This window comes from Megalobrama amblycephala, linkage group LG1 (genome assembly GCF_018812025.1).
Source record: "Megalobrama amblycephala isolate DHTTF-2021 linkage group LG1, ASM1881202v1, whole genome shotgun sequence".
NCBI lineage: Eukaryota > Metazoa > Chordata > Actinopteri > Cypriniformes > Xenocyprididae > Megalobrama > Megalobrama amblycephala.
Window position 1 is genome coordinate 56,990,361 of NC_063044.1, and position 22,995 is coordinate 57,013,355.

Consider the following 22,995-nt stretch of genomic DNA (forward strand, 5'->3'; position numbering starts at 1 on the left):
CTATTCTTTGGCTGCTGCATCATGAATACTGATTTTTCCGTATTCCATCTCATTTGACTGCTTTTTACATACTATGTAGCAGGGAAGTAAGCATAAGTATGCACTCACAGACACATTAAGTGTCTGTCACAGGTTAGATGAGCAATTACCTTAATGTCCAATAGGAAAAAAATGGCTTGCAGCTGTTCAGATGTTTTGATAATATATGAAGATGAGAAAATGGACATTCGCTCTCCTTAATATCACAAATGAATGGAAGCGGGCTCACTCTCTGATTGTCAAACTTCACACAATTACATGAGCATTGCATTAAGCTTCATCTGTTAGCTTTCACACTGCAAGATCAGTCCCTTTTAATTTGACTGGCTGTTTGATCTAGGGCTTCTGCTGAAGGCAGGTTCTAAACCATGTTAGCTCTTGCTACAGCAGGTACTTTTATGGCTTCTAGTAAATACTGTGTAATTCAGTAGCTTGAATAGCATAAATCCAGAACTCACAGAAAATGATTCACTGAGAAAGACTGTGTTCACAGACTTGCTGCAGAGCTCCAGATGTGAAGGAGCAATAATAATATTTCCTATAAGAGCATTATGAACGAGTCATACAATAATACACTCAAATGATTAGATATCGACTGAAACAAGTGTATTCTTTGAAATGTGCGTGTCTGCAAATCTGCTAAGCCATTCCAAAATGGCGTTTATTCATAAGAGTCATTCATCTATAATTTTTTCCTCCATTATGTCAACTCAACTGCCATGTTTCTAAAGAATAAAGAACTGTTGTACTTAGCTTTCTGTATCTTACTTCTTTTAAAAGCAAACCGAAAAAATCAAAAAGATGACAATTTTGTACCTCTTTTATCAAATGAAAAAGACAGGATTATAGTGCATACATAGATAAATATACAATTTAGTACATTCATTAATAGATAGAATTCCATTCATTGTATGTACATTTATGAGATGTTCAAAATATTACCCAAAAAAAAAAAAAAAAAAAAGGATTTGGGGCGGGGATTACAATCTTGGCATTGCTGCTAATCAACCCAGTAATGCACGACAAAATACAGAAACAGGCAAAATCCAAGTGGCAGTAACTTTGTATACCTAGTGAATGTTGCAACTGATATGGGCTGTGCTTCTCCTGTGTTCAGCTGCAGTAGTATTGAAGGCAGGATTTAAACGGTACTCTACTCTTCTGTTTGTAACATGAAGGCATATTCAAGCAGATCTCACCAAGAGAGGAGGGCATTTCACAAACTGTGTAAGACTCAGGAGCTTCTCTATCTGTCAGGGCGAAGGACCCACAGATGCTTCGATACGGTATTAGCAGCGTGCACTGCTCAGTCTTCACGGCAGTGTAAGTCGTTTTGTTTTCCCAACTGCCTGTGCATAACTCAGCTATCTGTAGGCAGAAAAAAAATGCTCCCTTTCCACATGATTTTATTTACAATCACCAATTTATCTTCACTAAGGCTTAACTTAATACCTCTGTGCCTCGTACAATACATGTCCATTTTCACTCTTATAATGCATATCAAAAAAGGGAACTCAACTTTTCAACCTTTCGCATCCCAGTTAATCATTATTCCAAGATATCCGGTCAGAGCAAGGCCACCTGTGCAGTACCGGATGTACGTCCTCTCAGCACTGCTCTTCTCCCAGAGACTCTGTGTTGTCGCCCTGGTCCACCGGGGCAGGAGGGGATCGCATTTTCCCACGACTGCTCCCATGGCTGCTTCCGTGGCTTGGGTAAACATCTATAGAGCTGGAGATGGACTGGACGGACGTGTCACGGAAGTAATGAAAGGCCTCCGGGTCCAGGAAGGTTTGCTCCTCTCGCAGACCTTGTTCAAAGAGCTTCCGTTTGTGCCGGAACTCAATCACCGTCTTTGTGTAGGAGTTGAGGGTGGTGACGGAGGCTGCCATGCAACAGGTGAACGAGCCCCAGGCCATACTGTGAAACATACATGTATAAAAACATAATGAGATTGATTTGCATTTAGTTTTTGCATAGTGCATTGCCAAATCACACCGCACAGACAGAAACCAACAAACACAGACAATTTACGTGTCATTTTTCACCTGAAAAGAGGGCGTACAAAACGAAAGAGGTTGTGGGTGAATCCGTGGTTGTTGCGACGGGAAAGACTTGGCGCTTACTTGAATCTATGCAGAGAACTGCAGTTGATCTGGACAAACTGTTTCATTAGAAAGATTAAATACCCCAGCTTCGATATTTGTTCACTGATTATGATCAAATTTGGTTGCAGTGACAGTAATTTCTCAATTTATGTCAGGAGTGCAAAATAATCAATTGGTAACTTATGATATTTTGAAACTCATTCATATTCAATCATGTCTGCAGCGTCCGTAAGGGCTTTTAGTCCAAAAGTGTGCATACTTGGAGAAATATTGATATATTTACACAAGCTACTTTAAAATTTATTAGACGGAATCATAATTTCTATTCATTATCCACTGATTTATGCGATCTGATGACCATTGTCGGCTTCCTGCGCTGTCCGTTTTCACTTCCCAGAGAAATGTTTCTACAACATGAAGGTAATAAACACATGATTACGATACTATATGATTTGTATGTGATTTTCATGAAGTTTGGGGTATTTTCATATCAATAAAGGATGTTTATATTAGAGTACATACGTCAGAGTTTGTTGCCGTTTGTTGGAAAATCATATCACACTGCTCAGACATTCCCAGACCTGACAAACGGCAATTGAACATGTTCAGTTGGGTGAAAACAACCTCCGACCAAAGCCAACAGACGCCGACATGCGTGTTTGTTGGCGTTTGTCTGTGCTCAGTGACTCAATTCACCTATTCATTCGATGACTCTTTCTGTAGGTTACATCGTTACGCCAGTAGATGGTGACAAACAAGCATCCTTTATGTTTATCCTTTATTAATCATAGAATCATACACTCAAACCATCTGATTTTGACAGAAACAACCTTTTGTATTCTTTCTTTGTGTCTACAAATCTGCTAAGAGATTCCAGAAAATGCTAGTTCAGAAGAGTCATTCATCAATAATTTTTATTTTCATTTTTATCAAGCTATACAAGCACTAGTTCATTCACGAATGAGATTCAGACTCAAAACACCTACTCAACCCCTACTCAGTTGAAAACAAAAAAGGACAATTATTACACACACACACACATATATATATATATATATATATATATATATATATATATATATATATATATATATATATATCTTTATTTTTCTGAATAACTTGTGTTGCAGTGAACATTTTTGCTATTTTTATCTATGTTTGGAAGTTTCAACTTTATTTTCATTCACTAGCAGTAAAAAAAATTGCATTCCCCAAAAATTGTCTGCAATTTATAGACTGCAAATTACCTTTGGTTTCCAATAAGAAACCATGAGAGTGCAGTTTTTGTGCTTGTGAGCTGGGGAAATTCAACCTTGAAGATGAAGGGTTTAAAAAAGCTCAAGTTTCAATTACTCTTTGATTTTCAGATACTTACCATTCAGTATAGTAAAGGTAGTACAGAAATAGAGAGTGAAAACAAGAAATTGGCCAGATGGCAGAGGAAAAATGAAGCAATTTTAGCCTAGACTAATGGATGCCAGGCAAGCATCTGTGGTAATTCAGTCAATGTAAATACCACTTTCATGCCTGTCAGAACCCCAATGCATGTCTCTTATATCCAAGTGCCAAAATAACACACATCATTTGTTGGGAGATCCAATACAGACATTCCCTCTCTGGTCTAACAGACAGGCATGGTCCCAAAAAATTAAATGACAGAGACTCACTCCAAAAAATTTACTATAGAGCTGACACGCAAAAAAAAAGTACTTTATATTTACTGTAACTGGATTTTCACCAAAAAGACAACATAGTGACTGTTTGCTGACATGACTGTTTTGGATCCAATTTAGCAATCCAACAAGTATTTGACCTTCTCAATTCACAACACATTTAGTGATATAAAAATAGCAGCATTTCAGAAAATGTAAACAAGACATTTTTTTTCTAAATCACAGATAAAGAAATCATATTCCATAATATACAATACATCTAATAAATATAGTCTAATGAGAGTATTAGAGTTATTCTGAGTAAAATATTGGAGTTTTAGCTTCCTACTTCTGCAGGAACCCTTTTGTAAAGGTCAAATTTTTTTTGCGCTGTACATACACTGTGTATATATATATACAGTGGTTACAGAAAGTATTCAGACCCCCTTAAATTTTTCACTCTTTGTTATATTGCAGCCATTTGCTAAAATCATTTAAGTTCATTTTTTTCCCTCATTAATGTACACACAGCACCCCATATTGACAGAAAAACACAGAATTGTTGACATTTTGCAGATTTATTTGCAGGTTCTGGTCGTCCCAAATGTCTTCTATTTAAGGGTTATGGAGTCCACTGTGCTCTTAGGAACCTTAAGTGCAGCAGAAATTTTTTTGTAACCTTGGCCAGATCTGTGCCTTGCCACAAATCTGTCTCTGAGCTCTTCAGGCAGTTCCTTTGACCTCATGATTCTCATTTGCTCTGACATGCACTGTGAGCTGTAAGGTCTTATATAGACAGGTGTGTGGCTTTCCTAATCAAGTCCAATCAGTATAATCAAACACAGCTGGACTCAAATGAAGGTGTAGAACCATCTCAAGGATGTATGTGTACATTAATGAGGGAAAAAAAATGAACTTAAATGATTTTAGCAAATGGCTGCAATATAACAAAGGAACTTTGGAAATTGTTTGTTCTGACAAAGTCAAAGACATTTAAACAAAAATGTTGTTCATTTCTATTTATCAAAGAAATCTGAAAAAAAAATATTATTACAGTTTCCACAAAAATATTAAGCAGCACAATCAAGAATCAATAAAGAATGATTCGGGAACACTGGAGGTTCTGAAAGATCATGTGACACTATAGACTAGAGTAATGATACTGAATATTCAGCTTTGACATCACAGGAATAAAATATATTAAAATAGAAAACAGTTATTATAAATTGTAATATTTCATAATATTTTTTATCAAATAAATGTAGCCCTGGTGATCATAAGAGACTTCTTTCAAAAACATTAAAAATCATAAATCTTTGTAATATGAAATGTGTAATATGCTCTAATACAATGTTTCACTCTTTCTTTTGTTCATTTGCCAAATATATGGGTCAATGTGGCCTCAGAGAATATGGAGAGAAACTGAGGAAACCATTTTGAAGTTTAATTTTTAATTTTTTTTATTTCTAGGTTGTCATTTCAGTTAGAAAAAGAACATTTATATTAGAGAAAGTGGAACCTGAGTCCACAAGAGCCAGATTTATTTGTTGCAGAATGAGCACCAGGCACCAGCACATCTGTGACTTCTGAGGACGCCTCGCCTCTTTGCCTTGGTGAATTATATAATACAGGATGGGAGCAAAAACAAAGCGAGCTGGGATGGGACGTGGAGCTACTGCTCCAGAGAAATCCATTTAATTATTGATCAGGAACTACTAAGGGTGAAAATATATAGAGTTTGATTTGGTCACAAATCGAATATCGCTACTTCTTCCATGAACTTGAGCAAGTGAATTTGCAATGAAAAACAACATCCACGCAATCATATGACTTCAAAAGACTAAGCAAACAGCACAGAAATTGTATGAACTACTTTTAAAATGCTATTTATCATTTTGGAGCTTGAAAAAACTGCCATTCGCTTAAAATTGTACACCTTTTGCATTCCACATAAATAAGTCAGTCATGCGGGTTTGGAACTGTCATTTTTGAGTGATCTGCCTCTTTAAAAAATATTTTAAAATGACCTTAAAGAAATCAATTCCTTATAGTCAAAAAGATGTTCACTCCCATTCAAAAATGTAGGGGCGACAAGATTCCTAAATGTTTTTAAGAAGTCTTTTATAATAAGAAATGTGTCTTGAGCATATAAGAATGATTTCTGAAGGATCATGAGACATGAAGGCTGGAGAAATGATGCATATTCAGTGCACCCGTATTGTAAAGTATTACCAATATTTTTGTGGAAACTGTATATATATATATATGTGTGTGTGATCAACACATTCACTGCTCATCATCCATCAGGTTTTGGCTGATGATGCAAATGTGACTGGAAGTATCAGAGACGCTTACCAGAAGGACCAGCCATAGTCCCATGTGTGAGGCCTCCAGTCCTCTGGTCCCAAACTGACTGTGATCTGGAAAACTTGTGTGTACATCATGTGAGCCACCATCCCCAGGAGACCTGTTGAGAAACCCACATATGCAGTTGGTGATTTCTCATACTGTTGTTGTTCATTGGATAGAAATATTTTTGTTGTTGTTTACTGTCATTCCAATTCTTGATTCAATGACCAATCATGGAAAAGAACTCTGAAAACATTAAAACAAATTAAATCCCCTTTTGTGTTCCATGTGGGAAAAAGCATTTGGAATGAGGATGAGTAAATTAGGACCGGTTTATGGATGTGTTTTTATATTTATGGAACCATCTACACCAGTGTTTTTGTTTTGATAAGTACAAATCAGACAGCACACCACTAATTACTAAAATTACAAAATTGCAATATTCTCTGCTCAAACACGCATGGCTTCAAATGGCATATTAACCTGGATATTATATTAAAGGTTCTCTAAGCGATCCTGGGTGCGTAACTTCCTGTTGACGTTCTTAGTGTTGTCAAACAAAACAGAGGCTAGCTAGACCCTCCCTCCTCCTCCTCCTCCTCCTCCCCTCCCCTCCCCTCCGTGCTTCCTGAAACAGTCATGAACGCGCATTTAAAATCATTCTTGTCGGTTATTGGCTGGAGCATGTTTATTATGTTAGGTGGTCCAGGCTGCACCAGTTTGTTTTTATTGCCGTTTTTGGAGCTTGTGGCGACTACAGAGACCGCGTTTTTTTACAGTGTATTCAGGGGAATGTGTGGTCTGTATGTGACAAAAAATGTTTTGGCCTAAAAACGCGTGACATCATTTAGAGGACCTTTAAAAGCACTCAAATTTAATGTCAAACTTGAGCTTATGTCAGGTAGAAACACAATAAGGTCATACAGGTAGTTTAAATTTACATACTGCCAGCCAGAAACCTCTTTTTTTTAAATAAACATTGTGTCATCAAAGTTGATATTGTGGCTTTATATATAGTCAGACATGTGCATGTGTCATTATAATATTAACATTTTATGAGTTCAGATGTAGTTATGAGGTTTTTGACCAGCGAATGTTGTGTCCATCACTGGAACAGCCACATCTACAGTATAAGGCAGTAAGTGCATCGCATTACGATCAACTTGCAGTTTATGAAGTTTATAGCTATGTGGGCACTCAGTTTTTCTTGATGTTGAATACATTTGGACAAAATCTCATGATATAAAAGATGAAAAGCTATGCACAAGATATTTAAAACAGTATACTGGATACAACTAGACAAGAAATACCAGACTAAGACTCTTCTCTGTTCAAATACATAAAACATTAGTCTTTATAGACAGGCCATGGTTTCACAGACAGGGCATAGGTTATGCCGAATTAGGCCTTAGTTCATTTATGACATTTGAGTAGCTTTTATAAACATGCCTTAGAAAAAAAAAACATCACTGGTGTGCATCTTGAGACAAAACAATGGCAATGGCACTGACATATTATAAGATACATCAGTGCAAGCTGCTTTCAGTTAAATCAGTTCAAACATGCATTTTAGTCTGGGACTAACTTTGTCTGTGAAACTGGGGGATAGTGTTTCTTGAGTAAAGAAAATGCTGTACTTAATCAAACATCAGTTCTTTATTTACCCTTGCATTGCACAAAAGCAGAAACGCTCCAAACTGTGTGCGGCATTTCATTCATGATAGAGGAAGGTGGAGTTATAAGGTTTGACCGATAGTTTGAGGATCCAATGGAGTTATGAGGTTTAGTCACAAGCTCTTTTTAATACTTTTCATTGGTTAAATATTTAACCAGGTGTAAAGGATGACCAATAGCATTGATTTTTAAAGATAAAAAACAAAACAAAACATAGAGATACAAGGTTTCTGCTTGACAGCGATGAAATAATCATATTAGCTTTTGTTGGCTTTTTTTTTTTTTTTGGCATTTGATCATTTTGATTGGGGAAAAACTGGACTACATAGTTTGAGTCATAAAGATGATATAAGCGCAGTTTCAATACACATTTAAAGTTCTCTCTGACAAACACTATTAACTATAAATTCCCTGCATATGTGCAGGTAGAACCTGTTCCCTATTAAATACAATAGGATCAGTGGAGTGTGTCCGGTGTATCTAGTATAGTGTCAAGCGTTCAAAACGTTGTTATGAAACTGTGTAACGACAAATTCTCACTTGCACTTTTTTTAACCTTATGTTTATTTAAATACAACTCGTTAGTCTACTATTTCCTCTAAATATTTTTTGTTAACTGGATTTGCCTGAGGACCCAGATGATCAGATGATGAAACAGCAACAAAAATGTCTTTCAAATCAAACTTTGTTATCAAATTTGTGCCAAAATACTGTAGTTTGATTGGACGGACAGCCTGTGATGTCAACAACTTTTTTCTTCCTTTGAAAAGTTGAAAGCCTATTTATTTTCTCTAAACCCATGTTTAACCACTGTTAGCTAACCACATGAAGGCTCATCTCTGGATGGGTGATTTCTCTCTCTCTCTCCCTCTCTCTCTCTGCTGCAGTTGGAATTAAAAGGCATTAAAGCCCCCAAATGAACTGGACTATATTGGCATTAGTTGAAGGTATTCAAATCAAATAATCAGAAATTCAAAAAGCAGCAGCTGTTCTGGTGTTGTAACTGCTGTATATAAATATATTAAATAAATCCATTATAAATTTATTTCTGTGATGGTAAAGCTGAATTTTCAGCATCATTACTCCAGTCTTCAGTATCACATGATCCTTTAGGAAGCATTCTAATATGATGAATTGCTGCTCTTATTACTATCAATGTTGAAAACAGTGGTGCTGCTTAATATTCATTTAAAGAATGGCATTTATTTGAACTTTACTGTCACTTTTGATCAATTTAATGTGTCTTTGCTGAATAAAAGTCTTCTTGACACCAAACTTTTAAAAAGTAGCGGATAACTGGAAATAATTTTTTTAGAACTTTAGTCAAGTAAAATTGTAGTAAAACTGTATAATTGTCTAATGTATTCTGTCACTAAATACAAAATCACAATACTTGAAAATTTATACAGAATTTGAATGACTACATTTCTGTAGGGACTAACAAAAAAAGTCCAAAACTTTCTATTATTATCATCATCATTTGTGACTGTGGTGAGACCAAACAGGAGAACAAGGCCATGTGTCTTTGTATGGGTGATAAATGTAATGAAGTAATGCGCAATTAGTTTCTCTAAGTGTGAGGTGGGGACAAGGGTGCAAGCCTACCTGACAGCACGGTGAAGACTGCGGCGAAGGCGTTCAGTTTGAGTCCATCGATCACATTACTGGAGTGAAAAAGCTCCAGGCACATCAGACTGAAGCCAACGACCAGCAGCATGATGTATAGCACCTCAGACACAACTGACAGCCAAAGGACACCTGCAATACACACACACACACACACACTGATGAGCAAAATGCTCTGCTGTTGCCCATAATTCTCTCTGTCATTTCTATTCACAGTCAGATTCAAGTGAAAATTTAACAACTTGTCCCCTGCATATAAAATGGACATGCATTGGACACGTTTCTGCGCAGGTCTTCCTTATGTCGAGTTCAATATGCAAGGTGCAGATGGGTGTTCTAAGTAGAAATCATATTATATGAGCATCTGTCTATAATAACTGCTCCATGTAAGAGAACATTACAAATCTTATTTAAACCTGACAATAGGGTTTTGAAAAATGGGAAACAATATGACTAAATATGATTTAATATTAATAAATTTTTTAATAGTGCAATATTTGTAGGCAGGGCTCGATTTGACAGTGGATGGCATCCCCCCCTTGTTGAAAAAAAAATTACAAAACGCATTATGTAACACTTGTCATCCAAGTGAAATATTACAATTCTCTATGTATGATAATTAACAAACTATAAATAACAGCGACTGAACAATCAGAACTCAATATTATAATTTAGCCTTCATCATTTTTCACTCTTTTCAGAATGGCCAAGAGAACTTTTGATGTTCTTTAAAAATAAGAAAACCTTAAGTATGATAGTTCTTTTAAAGGTGGCCTAGAATTAAAAATTTAATTTATCTTGGCATAGTTAAATAACAAGAGTTCAGTACATGGAAATGACATACAGTGAGTCTCAAACTCCATTGTTTCCTCCTTCTTATATAAATCTCATTTGTTTAAAAGACCTCCGAAGAACAGGAGAATCTCAACATAACACAGACTGTTACGTAACAGTCGGGATCATTAATATGTACGCCCCAATATTTGCATATGCCAGCCCATGACTGAGGTATAACACAAGGGCAGAACGTCTGGATGTGCACAACTGAATCATCAGACTAGGTAAGCAAGCAAGGAAAACAGCGAAAAATGGCAGATGGAGCAATAATAACTGACATGATTCATGATATCATGATATTTTTTGTGATATTTGTAAACTGTCTTTCTAAATGTTTCATTAGCATGTTGCTAATGTACTGTTAAATGTGGTTAAAGTTACCATCGTTTCTTACTGTATTCACGGAGACAAGAGAGCCATCGCTATTTTCACTTTTAAACACTTGCAGTCTGTATAATTCATAAACACAACTTCATTCTTTATAAATCTCTCCAACAGTGTAGCATTAGCCGTTAGCCATGGATCACAGCCTCAAATTCATTCAGAATCAAATGTAAACAATATAACAGTATACAATACTCACATAATCCGACGCATGCATTCAGTATGCATGACGAACACTTTGTAAAGATCCATTTTGAGGGTTATATTAGCTGTGTGAACTTTGTTTATGTTGTTTAAGGCAAGCGCGAGCTCCGGGGGCAGAGAGCGTGAGATTTAAAGGGACCGCAACCTGAATTGGTGCATTTCTAATTATGCCCCAAAATAGGCAGTTAAAAAAATAATTTAAAAAAATCTATGGGGTATTTTGAGCTGAAACTTCACAGACACATTCAGGGGACACCTTAGACTTATATTACATCTTGTAAAAAAACATTCGATGGCACCTTTAAAAGTGTTTAAGTGCATTCCTCTGGCATAACATTAGAAAGAATAATGAACATACCTGAATTGAGTTGATTCATTAAGGGATTGTTGTCAAAGTTGCATTGAATTATTGAATGTGAATGTGATCATTGACGATTGCAATGATAGACAATGACATTGTGTATCAATGATAGCCAGAGATATTGTCAAAAGCATAAGCTATTGGTGATATCAAGAGGATTTGGCATTTCCAATTAATGTATTATTATAATAATGTATTATTATTATTATTATTATTATTAGGCTATGTTCATTATTAAATTAATATTACAATTAATTTACCTCTACATAATTTCATAGCGCATTAATGCATTACCGATTTTTTTTTTTATATGACCTTCATATAACAAAAAGAAAAAAAGTTGAAATCTAGATTTAATTAGGCAGCGGCTATTTGCACTAAGTGAAAATAGCATATTTAATAGCGATATGCTATTTACACTAGATAGATTATATGTACACCATGTAAAAGTATTAGTTCTTTGCAATAAGAGTAAATAGTAATTAGATGCTATCTACAATTTATATTGGCAGATACTATTTGCACCTCAGTATTTTTGTACATTAACAGGATGCAATAATATCATAGAGTGTAAATGATTATATTTATTACAATTATTAAATGGATGCTGCCTTATTGGGAGAATAAAAACCCTCTCTACACCTTCGCCTAGCCCTACCCAATAAACACTTTTAATACTATTAAACATTTGTTTGCAGTTTATTTCCACTTTTAGAACATTATTTTCATTTTTATTGAAAAGAAATGCGAACTTGGCAAAAGGCGGATTCGAACCACGTTAAATGCCCGGTCTGCGAATCTTATTTGCTACTGCTGCGCCACTGAAGACATTGAATTCTGTGTCTTTTTAAAAAAAAAAACTAAAGTGGCCCAGCCAGACACTGGTGGGCGGAGCTAGTGTAAATAGCATTTGCCATCAAGGGACGCTATTTGCACTTAGTGTAAATAGACACTCCGGTTAAATCAAACCCTGGCACATAAAAGTGGCTGCTGAATTTTTTTTCATAGTTTTATATTCATAAAACAGTGGAGAGGTGAGAAGAAAAGAAATGATGGTGAGATGACAAGATTAGGAAATATGGTAACAGGCCACAACTCTATCTGATAACCGATAACTTTACGTTACAAACCGATGGACCGTGACATTTTCTCACATTCCCACAAGTTATCCTTGTGACAGTACTTAATATTTCTGAACTGTGATCTTTTTTTTTTTTTCAGGATTCAAGAACAGCATTTACAATTTTTATGTACAATCCAAATCTAAAAAAAAAAAAAAAAAAAAATCTTTACTATCACTTGATCAATTATACTTATGCATCTATGCTGAATAAAAGTATTACTTTCTTTAATCTGAACCCAAACTTTTGACCACTACTTTTAACAAATGAAAAATAGAAGCATTTGGACTCTGTAATGGTGCTGTATACTCTAAAGAGGAGTAAACAAATGCGTAAACATTCTTCAGTTCTTACTAGAAGTCGGCTTTCTCATTAGCAGTAATCATCCTAAACTTGACATGACAGCAACATCTGCAATTTGAAAAAAAAAGCTGCACTCATGTCTCAAAAGGATGTTTAATCTTTATTTATTTTATTTCATTTTTATGTATTTTTGAGAAATTAGGGAGACATCTAGTTGTATCCATCAGACTGACTCAAGGGTGTTTCCATAACAGCAATCAGCTCCTCCTAATTAGCAGAATTCCCAATCGCCCCGGAGCTTCCTCAGAGGAGGATTCGGCAGAGATAGCAGAAGTTGTTTTGGTCTGAGATCATAATGTTATTTTGCTTATACTTTCAACGTTTAGAGCTCACCTTATAGTCCTGTCTGCCGCTACACGTTTTCTACCCATTATCCACTGTGAAATTTGGCTTCGTTTGGGCTTTCCCGACACATTCCCTCACACACATGATAAATAAAAGATGACAGACTTTGAGAGAAACACAGGTGGTGAGTGATTAAAGCATCTTACCTGAAATATGACGGCATTATGCAATATTAATGTCTGAAGTGTTTGTCTTCAAGAGTTCAAACACATCGGGGCACCTTTGAAAGTCCGCCCTACATTTTTCAGAGGCAACTATAAACAGTGTGTCAATTTTCTCGAGGGCTCCTTGAGGCAGTCCCAGAGAAAAGCACTGTTAGAGGGCTTGATATCGTCTGAGCTGTGGCGTCATTGAGAGAGGATAGAGACAGAAGCACTAAACCTGACCTGAGCATATTTAGTAGTCATAAATCAAATTTCTCATTCTAATTCTTCCATACAAGACAACACTTAGATAGAGGGTTGAATCTGAAAACACTTCAATCAAAATGCACTTCCATCCCTCTTCGGCTGATTCCACAAATATCGACAGCTTTGTATCAAACAAGATTATCACTGGAGACCTTGAGACTCAGTCATGACATATAAGATAAAAACCGGAGTCTAAAGAGAACAGGCAATGGTGTAGTTTGCCTTGCAAATGTTCTCCCCTGAAACTGTGGCAGATGTAATTTGCAAGCAAAATTGCAAGCAAAAATAAATGTTTTTGATTGCGGAGTAATATCTCCAGATTTGTTCAAGGCGAGATGTATTATGCAGTAGACCCCTGAACAGAAATAAAATTCCATATTCAAAATGATATTTCCCCTCTGAAATCTTTGCTACCACATAAAAACATCAACAATTAAACCTGCCTTTAAAATAATTTTTAGTAAAGGAACACATTATGTTATCAAATGTAACTTAAACGAAAAATAAAATGTGTTGTCAGTATTGGATCGCACTTTTGTTTGTGGGTGTTTTTTCAACTACGGACCCTGTGGACATTTAGAAAATAAACACTCTCAGTGTTTAATTTGTTCGTTAACAGTGTCATTTCCATCACATCTCAAATTATGTATTGTGTTTACCAGCGTTCTGTGGTAGAAATGTAATTTTTTTTTTTTTTTGGCCAAATTTATGTGTCCTAAATTTTTTTTTTTAAAAAAACAATTATTACTATATTGATTGGAAATTCTGCACTAAAAATAGTCTATTAACAAGTGACGTTTCCTTTTACTTTTCTTTTTGTTTTACAAAATTTATAATGGATTTTCATACTTTAAGATTAATGCTCTTGGTCTTGGAGAAGAATAAAAGTATAAATTATAGATAAGCGGCATTTGAATAGCATGAAAAAAGTTTTCAAGTTTTAATATGACCTTCGTATAACAAAAAGAAAAAAAAGTCGAAATCTAGATTAAATGAACCCCTGGCACATAAAAGTGGCTGCTGAAGAATCACCCTCACACTCTACCAAAGAGTGACATTGCATCAAAGTCATTTTTTTACATACTTTTTATTCATAAAACAGTGAGAGAAGAAAAAAATCTATCTATCTATCTATCTATCTATCTATCTATCTATCTATCTATCTATCTATCTATCTATCTATCTATCTATCTATCTATCTATCTATCTATCTAATAATTTTAATGGCTATTTTTTTCTTAACAATTGGCAAACTTAAAGTACATAACCTGCACTGGCCTGGAGGAAGTGAACATTCACTCAAACATGCATACTTTAGCTAATGCACCACAAATGAAGCGTGTGTCAAATAATATCGCAAAGATGCTCCAAGGGGGGGATAAGAGATCTGTCATAGGTTTTGGTGTGTGCTGTCAGACAAGCCTGAACGGCACTCTAATGACAGTCATTACTCACCTCTCTCAGATGCCGGGGCCAGATCAATAAAACTCCTGCATTTCTCACCTGGAAAGACACAAAACAACCGAAGAGTTAACATCTGTGCTCTACAAGCTCTTTTTGTGAACCGAGAGTCATAGGGCTCAACTTCATCTTTACAGCGCTGTTTTCCAGTGATAAGACAGCTTCAGCAGTCTGCTTTCCCCTGGATGAATCCATCACTTGAATTTTTTTCTAGTTTTTCTTAGCGTTAACCTCTAACGTGTCATTTCAGCATCAGATGTTTTTGATTACACAAACCAAGCATTTTTGCACATTCACTGCTTAATGTTTGCATTTGTAGCATACGGTATGCTTTTCCTGTAATTATAGCGATCATATAAATGTGTAGAAATCTGTATATGCCTTCGATGAAACGAGTAAACTAATTGTCTGTGGTCTAACCAAAATAACTGTTTTAATTAAGATTGTTCTATGTGTCTCTGGGCTAGAACATAAAAGGTTTTTGGTGCATCCTACTAAATTTGACTTTTAATTAAACTGGTGAGGATAATTTGAGGTTCAAGGCTGTTTCTTCATAAAACTTTAGTCTGCAACTTTCAATGATAATCTTGCCCGTGGAGGGGTGAATGAAGATGCTAAGCTGTGCCTAAAGGACAGAGGTCAAACAGAAGTGAGAGATGAGCATGGTAATATGAAGATAACAATTGCATATGGAAATATTGTGATTTTCATATTTGCATTTTCCTTTTCCCTATATATATATACTCTGTGTGTGTGTGTGTGTGTGTGTGTGTGTGTGTGTGTGTGTGTGTGTGTGTGTGTGTGTGTGTGTGTGTGTGTGTGTGTGTGTGGCTCAAATTTCTCTATCAATGTGCCCCAGTTCAAAAAATACAATAAATATATTGGCTGTGGCACTACTGCACAAGTCTGCAGACACAACACTCATAATTCCAGGCTTGTCAGACTCAGCAAAACTTTATGTTCTGTGTCATCTATATTACAGACCACACAGACCTTTCAAAGTTTTATTACCTTCAGAAATCAAGATTTAAAGTAGCATTTAAAACTTGGCTAATGTTCAAAAGCGGTTCAAATGAATGCCAATAAGTTTCACCACCAGAATGAATGAGATTTTTGAAGCTTCAATCATTAAAATATGCCACTAGAGTTGTCAAAAGTACAAATTTTGGTACTGAAATTTTAAAAATGTGACGCTTTCAGTGCTGTTGAGCGGATTCGTGAACACCTCCGATTGGCCATTGTTCACGGCTCATCAGATATGTCTGTGATTGGCTTCGATGATCAATGCTTCGAAAACGTTGTAAATAGTCATCAATTACACAGATACACATGGGAACATTTGAAGTCCAGTCTGCTGATAGACGCCAGCCGCTTTCAAATTCAGACACTTTTGTGTGCTTTCAAACACTCCCGTGTGTTGATCATTGTAGCCAAACGCAGACATATCCGTTGAGCGCGTGAACACAATGGCCAATCAGAGGTGTTTACGAATCCGCTCAACAGTGCTCAAAGCGTCACATTCTTAAAATTTTAGTACCGATTGGTACCGAAGTCAGTACTTTTGACAACTCTATATGCCACGTGGAGTTCCTTACAGAAACCTGCTCTATAGTGACAGCAGAACTGAAGAAAAAAATCAAACAGACTGGCCATGTACACACAGTAAAGCTTCAGGACTTAGAGTCCTGAGATTCCTAAAGTATCTGTCTGTAGGGCTTTTCACACTTGAAATGGTTAACCCCGGGTCATTCTTAACCACAGGTTAACAATTAATCCTGGGTATTCATAAGCTGACGTTTCACATTGTACAATCCTAAACCCCGGGTTAACGTTCTTATTTGCATATTTGCGGTGTCAGTGTCATTGATTGGATAAACGCAGCACGTGACCTGTTTACATAGCTCTAGCATTGTGTATCCTGTAGAGTTATCAGAAGTACCGACTTGTACCACTCGGTGCTGAAATCTTAAAAATGTGATGCTTTGAGCGCTGTTGAGCAGATTCGTAAACACCTCTGGTTGGCCATTGTGTTGACACGCTCTATTGCGGATTGGTCTGCGATAGACGCCTGCTTTCAAATGTGTGTATCTGTGTAAGCGCTCAGTGAAGAGTGTCACTGACGACTATTTATAATGTTTTGGAAGCGTTGATCATTGAAGCCAATCACAGACATATCCGGAAGCCAATCACAGACAAAAGACATATCCGATGAGTGTGTGAATACAATGGCCAATCAGAGGTGCTTACGAAATTTTTAAAATTTCAGCACCAATGTGATACTGAAGTTGGTACTTTTGACAATTCTAGTATCCTGTACTGCCGACTGTACCATCAAATTTATATTGAATGAACATTTCGGACTATAAAGGTAAGAATGAAACAGTCTCTTTTCTGCATTTTCTGTCAGTGTAGCCCCTCTAGTTCGCACCTGCCCACTCCAAGTGGGACACGACTACACCAAACTGTGATGATTGACACCATAGTAACCATAACAATGATCTGGCATCTCCAGTGTTCGGTATCCGCTATTCTGACCAAGTAATATTAATATTTTTAACTAAAGCACAGTCAACAGAGGCATCGTGTCTTGTTTATGATTAACACTAGTTGTTCTGGGGTGCGTTTCCCGAACAACGATGCAACTCGCTGCTGAACTACCATAGTACGATGCATCGTTGAACAAATCAACTAGCTAGTCACGACTGTTTCCCGAAACCGTATTGTTGTAAACCTGTTGTTCAACCACGTTGGTGAATGAAGCCACACAGGTGGTGGAGTAATAAGTTCTTTAAATGAATCCGTTTGAGGTCGAATTAATGCTAGAATTTCTGCTATAAATTACGGACATGGCATTAGAGGACTAATTCTCATTTTCCTCAGTTATTTTGCTTTATTCCCAGATTAAATCAAACGCTTGTTCTTACGTACTAGATCATGTATAAGCACATGTGCACTCTTCAAAAACGGTGCTTTAGATCTCTTGACAAACTAAAATATATAAATATATAAATTTGTATATATTCGAAATAAAATATATACATTGTACTTAATGTAAGCTTGCTTATTTTGCTCAAGATAAGGATTTATTAAGTCTACATGTCATAAAAACAAGAAACTAAGCTTCTAACCACAGCTCGAGAGCAGTCGTTCCAACCACACAAGTTTGCGATGCAGTTTTGCGAATGTTCGTTTGAACTATGGTTTCGGGAAACACCAAATCGTTGAACTATGTAAATAACGACGGAACTTGTGATTTTAGTTGGCTAACGATGCTTTTGGGAAACGCGGTTCCGTACATGCTGTATTTGTAAATGCGGTTGTCAGTACCTGCATTTTTCAGGAGATAATTCAACGTAGAATGCAGTTGTCACTCCTGTAAATTACTGAAGTGTGTGTGTACAGAACAGGATTAAGCTCTAAAAGATGAACTGACAACCAAATTTAGCTGCAGTGTGTACGTGGCCAGAAAGTAGTTCAGAGTGTGACTGATCACACATTAGTTTGCCATCGAACATGACAGGGTGTCATATTCTGGATTTCATATTCTGCACCTTCTAAGTGCACTTCTATTCTCATTACGTCTCCCCTGAGCTTTTTTTTTCTCAGTAAACAAGGTCCCTGGAGGGAGTTTAATCCTTCTGCCAGGCAGATAAGTGGCCCATGGTAACCTCTCCTCAATTTGAATAACGGAATCTCACTGCACCAGGAGAAATGCATTAACCGATTCCAAAAAAGGCAGATGATGCAAGAACACGAGTAATTGAATTTCTAGTGGATTTTATTTCACCAGTTAGGTGAGGCACTTGTGGTAATCATTTCATTTATATCAATGACATGGAATGTCTACAATGATTCATTCTAGTCCATTTTTTTGGATACAGACTTATTTGTATAAACCTACTGGTCACACATGTTTGAATAGAGCTGTTTTAAAGCTTAAAAAGAGAAGTGTTTGAAATAGCATCAATGTTATTTGAAAGATTCATAATTCAAGAAATCTACTGAATCTATGTGATTTTAACAGCTAATCTTGGGCACATTGTGATGCAATTATATCACATACATACTGAGTATGCATTCATTTCGCATTCAATTCATTTCCCAATGCCTACCCTGGGGAATCAGAATGACATGGGCTCACTCACTCATTATGGATTTAAAAGGTGTAATCATCTTCATTCAGTCCATTCCTGTTCTTCCAATATTCCATATGATTAAAGACCCCTGGCTTTTGATCAGCGTCTAATGTGTTTAATCTGCTATCTGAGTTTGGTTGAGGGTAATTGCATCGGTAATGAGAGTGAATGATTTGATGGCCATTAGCATTATTATGTGGTACTGTACTGATCAGTGGGCAAAGAGAAGAGATCTTTAAGTATGATTTATTAATTAGCACTCTACATTTTCATGCTCTCTGTGTGGCTTTGCCGTCTGAACGACTCAAGTTCTTTGACGTTTCAGTGTTAAATGGGGGCATTGGTCAGAAGGGTTGCTTCATAAATCTTTACAGTTATTGATGGCTCTGCTGTTTATGCAGTTAAACTGCTTCTGCTTTTTAATGCAAGGGACTCCAAAAATCACTACAATGTTACGGTGCATCTTGTCTTTTGTTTAATTTCTTGTGCTTCTGCACTGATAAAAGAGTGTCTATAAGATAATACACACACAAATATTACAGGTACACATATATAATAGGTATAATGGATTATTATGTTAATGATGACGGTAAATCATTATGCAGAGACTGAGCTGAGCTGTTTGTGTGGATGTGTGAAGATGGGTTTACAGCACAAAGCCTGTCTGACACAGTCAGATTAATCATAAATCCTATTGATGATTAGATAGGAAAGGGTGTCAACAACAACGCTGACCAAAAAAAAAAAAAAAAAACCTTGAGCCACATAACTTAATCCTCAACAGTGTAACAATGACCTTCCCTCACTCCCCTGACAAAGTCTGTTGGATTAATACAATAATAAACTTTATGTTTACATCTGTGTATTGAAGACATTGCAATGGGTCTGTGACATGATAGCCCCGATCTTGGATTTAGCTGTAGACCATATATGGTATTAAATATTAAATATTATCATGAAAGCCAATTTTAATTTAAATGTGAAAGCAAAAGATAGTTACAAATCATATCTACAAATCATTCTATTTGCAGGATATCCTTTAATCTTGGTGTATTTTCCACTAACCAATAACTCCTGATGTTCTACCGACGAATTTGTGACAAAACTAACTTGTCTGAGATTAAAAAAACATTTCAGAGAGAGAGAGAGTATCCTTAAAAATATAAGGCTGTCCAAGAGCTTCTTATTTCACTGTGTTCCATGGGGAATGTGGTTATCTAACGGTGCCTTTACCAAGTTCCTCAAAACTCATTGAGAGTCAAGTAAATCCTGACAGATGTTTCCAAAGCTGCTGGCGTACAATCATTCCCCGCCAATCCATTGCGCAACACATTCACACTGCTTTACGCACGGCCTGTTGAAGTTTCCCCAGAGTGCAAAAACACTCTCTTATATAATTTCATTATATAGTATAATTGATTTGTGATGATATTAATGAATGCTTAATTGACAGATATCATCTTCAGGAGGTTTTCTTGCTTAACTTAATATAATGTACTTTACACCTACTACCAGTTTAAAAAACTAGTAGTAATATAGCTGAAGAGTTCTGACTCTTTCCTATTTTTTTGCTTTTGGCATGTTTTATATTTTTTATGTTTTATATATATGAAGGCTTCAGATGCAAAAGCCTCTAAGTGCCGTCTGAAATTTTCTTCTAAAATAAACTTTTTTTTTTATCAAGCTTGTATGTTTAGGTTTAGTAATTTCACTTTAATGGCAATTAATAGGTCCTTTTCATTGACATTAAAGTGAAATAACTGAACATAAACATACAAGCTTGATAAAAAATGCTCATTTTAGAAGAAAATTTCAGATGGCACTTAGAGGCTTTTGCATCTGAAGTCTTCATATATATATTATACACACTACATACACACACACACACACACACACACACACACATATATATATATATATATATATATATATACTCACACACACACATAGGCCTATATATAGCCTATATATCCGGTGTGTGTGTTTTCATTTTTGCTTTCTGCTATTAAATAAAACGTTTAATGTACCTTTTCAAAATATTAAATAAAAAATAGGTGTTACAACCCCGGTTGTGAGGTAACAATGACACTCTTTGTAAGCTACTTGCCATTCATTTACACAGTTTAGGGACAAATAAAACTACTTTAACATGTAGCAGACAGACAAATATGGGAATATTTGATCAAAGTTTAAGATATATACAGCCTAGAACCCCAAGTTACAGACAAATATCAAAACAATGGAAACCATCGCCTCATTGAATACCGTTATGATTCGCTTTAAAATTAGGAACTTAACGAACTCTCACCTCCTCCATGGATATTCTCCTCACAGGAGTACCAGATCCCCGTGTGAAAATGCCTAAAGAGAAAGCGATCGTCCCCCGTTTCCCAGCTATAGTGAACTTTACTCGGGTCTGTCTCGTTCACCCCATAGTCAATACAGTTATGCCGTCTTTCCTTACTGCAGTTGGGTTTTGGGACCCTCTGAGTCCCTTCGCACCAGTAGGTCGTGATGAACGCCGTCGTTGAGAATAAGAGTGCCAGAAGATTTAACCCCACAGACAGCAGAGCACGGCATTTTCGAGTGGTCTTCATAGTCCTGTAAGAAGTGGCTCACACACTTGACTGAGCTCATTCAAACCGGGCTGAAAAATCTTGATTTGTGTGAGGAAAGCGCAGCGGTTGCGCTCACCTCACCTCACCTCTGCTCACCGGCCCGAAATGACAGTGACAGGTTCGATCTTCACACATAGAAAATGAGCTTCACTCCTCTGAGGCTCGCAGGTGGATCCATTCGCATGGAGACAGACGTGACTCAAGGAAGAAAGATCCCTGTGGCATCTTTGAGGCAGGCACTTATGCTGCCAACTGTTGTGATCTCTCTCTCTCTCTCTCTCTCTTTATCTGCGCGCGTACTGTTGCGCGCGACTGTGTGTCACACTCTCTACAATTAATTGTTTTTTTACTTGCCTTTGTACCTAATCTAAAAATATCCTTATGAACTATGATCAATCTATTTTGTAAAACTAATTCTGGATCAATGACGACGTGTGCGAATTGTAAAATTAACTCGCAAGGGGTGTAGACTTTTTAAAGGGAGTTTTTTTCACAGTCTAGTTCTCTAGCAGAGTTAACTAACCACTTTAAAGTCTGTAATTTGTGATATTAGGCTATATGTGATGTGGAAATCTAATAAACTGACAATGACAGTTTTATCGTTTTCCTGTCTGATGAAACGCAATGTACTACTATAGGCCTACGGACATCATTTTTGGTCTGGCAGGCTGCCGGTCAACACCTGCAAAACCAAGAGAGAACCAACAAAATATTAATAACTGATTATTCTGTACTCAATGTAAGCTTTTTACTGTGAGCTTTTAGTTAGATACCTTATCCAAGTTTAGAAGCTACATAGCCTACAGGTGCTGGTCATATAATTAGAATATCATCAAAAAGTTGATTTATTTCACTAATTCCATTCAAAAAGTGAAACTTGTATATTATATTCATTCATTACACACAGACTGATATATTTCAAATGTTTATTTCTTTTAATTTTGATGATTATAACTCACAACTAAGGAAAATCCCAAATTCAGTATCTCAGAAAATTAGAATATTTCTTAAGACCAATACAAAGAAAGGATTTTTAGAAATCTTGGCCAACTGAAAAGTATAAACATGAAAAGTATGAGCATGTACAGCACTCAATACTTAGGTGTGGCTCCTTTTGCCTGAATTACTGCAGCAATGCGGCGTGGCATGGAGTCGATCAGTCTGTGGCACTGCTCAGGTGTTATGAGAGCCCAGGTTGCTCTGATAGTGGCCTTCAGCTCTTCTGCATTGTTGGGTCTGGCATATCGCATCTTCCTCTTCACAATACGCCATAGATTATGGAGTTAAGGTCAGGCGAGTTTGCTGGC

General features: G+C 36.4%; 1 protein-coding gene across 1 annotated transcript; it reads right to left on the bottom strand.

Moving 5' to 3' along the window:
• Positions 1-719: 719 nt before the first annotated feature.
• Positions 720-21,957, bottom strand: gsg1l (gsg1-like). Its single transcript, XM_048203306.1, has 6 exons — positions 21,785-21,957; positions 21,379-21,671; positions 14,929-14,976; positions 9,428-9,580; positions 6,155-6,266; positions 720-1,959 (listed from the first exon to the last, which is right to left on the bottom strand). The coding sequence occupies exons 2-6, from the start codon at positions 21,665-21,667 to the stop codon at positions 1,647-1,649; spliced, it is 915 nt and encodes a 304-aa protein (XP_048059263.1). The 5' UTR covers positions 21,668-21,671; positions 21,785-21,957; the 3' UTR covers positions 720-1,646.
• Between the last annotated feature and the right edge of the window lie 1,038 nt (positions 21,958-22,995).

Coding starts and splice junctions, on each gene's coding strand:
- gsg1l (XM_048203306.1), bottom strand. CDS start 21,667: ATGAAGACCACTCGAAAATGCCGTGCTCTGCTGTCTGTGGGGTTAAAT. Junction 9,581..14,928: donor GGCCCCGGCATCTGAGAGAG/GTGAGTAATGAC, acceptor TGTGTATTGCAG/GTGTCCTTTGGCTGTCAGTT. Junction 6,267..9,427: donor AGTCTTCACCGTGCTGTCAG/GTAGGCTTGCAC, acceptor GTTTCTCAACAG/GTCTCCTGGGGATGGTGGCT.